The 1,858-nt window shown below is 43.8% G+C and overlaps 1 protein-coding gene across 1 annotated transcript in view; it reads left to right on the top strand.

Annotated features, from left to right (window-relative positions):
* TSC1 (tuberous sclerosis 1) overlaps positions 1-1,858 on the top strand; it is a 54,269-nt gene that overhangs the window by 27,414 nt on the left and 24,997 nt on the right. The window contains exons 9-10 of the mRNA XM_018565755.1: positions 25-125; positions 518-641. Coding sequence (XP_018421257.1) covers positions 25-125; positions 518-641 — 225 coding nt within the window. The remainder of the gene's footprint in view (positions 1-24; positions 126-517; positions 642-1,858) is intronic.

The following is a 1,858-nucleotide window of genomic DNA, read 5'->3' as shown; positions in this document are numbered from 1 at the left end:
AATTGTGCATCCCTGGTTGTTTAGGAAGCAACACCTCCACACCATTCTCCACGCCAAAGCCGTGCACACAGGATCCACTGCAACATATTGGCACCCAAGCGCTACGGCTGCAAGCAGAGACACAGGTAAGTGAATCCCATTTTAGTTTACCATCCTGAAATGTTGTGTAGATCACTGTGACATGTACCCTTGGTGATAATTCTTTTTAAGGTGACCCAACGTCTTGCCAAAATAAACTATTTGCAAAGTACAGAAGTTTATTTAATTTAGTTTTGAAAAAAAAGCTAAAAACATTGTTTGGGAAAATGATATATACATTTAATGAGCAGATGCAAAAATACCTTCTCATTTTAGGTGTAAGTCGTATTTGTTATAATATAAGGGAACGTAAAATAGATACATCATTTAGATTGAAGACCATATTGCAGACAATGGAACATTTTGCATTCAATAGATTTTTAGATGTACCCAGTGTATAGAATGCCTTAGTATTCCTCATATTTGTTCAATTTTCCAGGACTCTTTTTGGAGCCCGTCTACCTTCTGTGGAATGACCACACCCCCCAGCTCTCCTGTCGGTCTAGTACCAGATTCCTCCTGGCCGACTTCCCGTCCTCCCAGCAAAACTCTGATTACACCTGGTAGGTTTTGTAGAGAAGTTTTGTTTTTTTTTCTTTTTTCTGTGGTGTCTTAAACCTAAGCTATACACAAAGGCTAATTGGATTATATTATGTAAAACGTGGGTATTTGGTCACATAACCAGCTACCTTTTTTACATGACTAGCTTCAGAGAGATTTTTGCTTTATTGTGGCTCTATCACAGAAATAATGTAAACATTGAATTTTAGTTCATATTGCCACGGGTTGTTTTAGTGGATTCATTTTCTGTCTCGATATGTGTCTTTGAATATAATGATACTGATCAATTTCCTGTTTTCCTGGTTAAAGCATATTTTTTTCATTAGCAAAAAATGTTGTAATGTCTTCTCCAACCCTTGCAAATAAGTAAATGCTATTAATGGACCTTGCATATAGCGTGGTCCCCTTCTCCACTGCCCAGCCTCATGCTGCATCAGGCACTGTTCACAGCCTGCCTTAAGCTGGCTATCTCTGCTGTGCTGGTAAGATTTAGGGTTAGTTCACACCATAAGCAGTGCATTCCGATCCGATTCTAGCCGGAACGCACTGCCTCGTATTGCGGCCGGCTCACTTTTTTGCCGAGCTGGAGGGGGCGTGGCGGGCCATTGAAGTGAATGGTGCCATCGCCCGCACGGGATTGCAAGGCACATTGCACCGCACTGCAGGCACAATATATATATATCTCTCTCTTTCTGAAAAAGAAAGAGAGAGAGATTTTTTTTGTTTGGAGGGGGCCAGATGGACATCCGACTTTCTTGTTCCATTTTCTTGGTGGCACCTGACAGACTGTCATTTACGCTCATTTGCACCGGACCGCACTGCAGGCACAATGTGCCTTGCGATCCCCTGCGGACGATCACATTGCGGCCGGAGGACGCATCTACGGTGCCATTTACTTGAATGGCCTGCCACCCCCCCTCCAGGAAGGAAAAAAAGTGAGCCGGCCGCAATGCGAGTCAGTGCCTTCCAGTCCCATTCTGGCCAGAACGCCATCACCTGTGCAAGGTGTGCGGCTGAGCTGGTGACCTTCTTTTGCAAAGAACTATTGTTGGTCATTCATTGAGTTAAGGTGATGTTAAGGCCCAGGACTTGCTCTTGCTTCTGCCTCTAACCTCAACCAGGACATTGTTTCTCCCGTCCTTTTTGTTTGCCTGGTGCATCAAAAGAAACCATTTCCTCAATTGTCTGGATGTGGTTTGGGCGAGTCCATCTTTCAGCC

The sequence above is a fragment of the Nanorana parkeri genome, unplaced genomic scaffold (assembly GCF_000935625.1).
Source record: "Nanorana parkeri isolate BGI_ZX_2015 unplaced genomic scaffold, ASM93562v1 scaffold884, whole genome shotgun sequence".
Classification (NCBI taxonomy): Eukaryota; Metazoa; Chordata; class Amphibia; order Anura; family Dicroglossidae; genus Nanorana; species Nanorana parkeri.
Note: the sequence above shows the minus strand (reverse complement) of the source record. Positions and strands in the feature narration are given on the sequence as shown.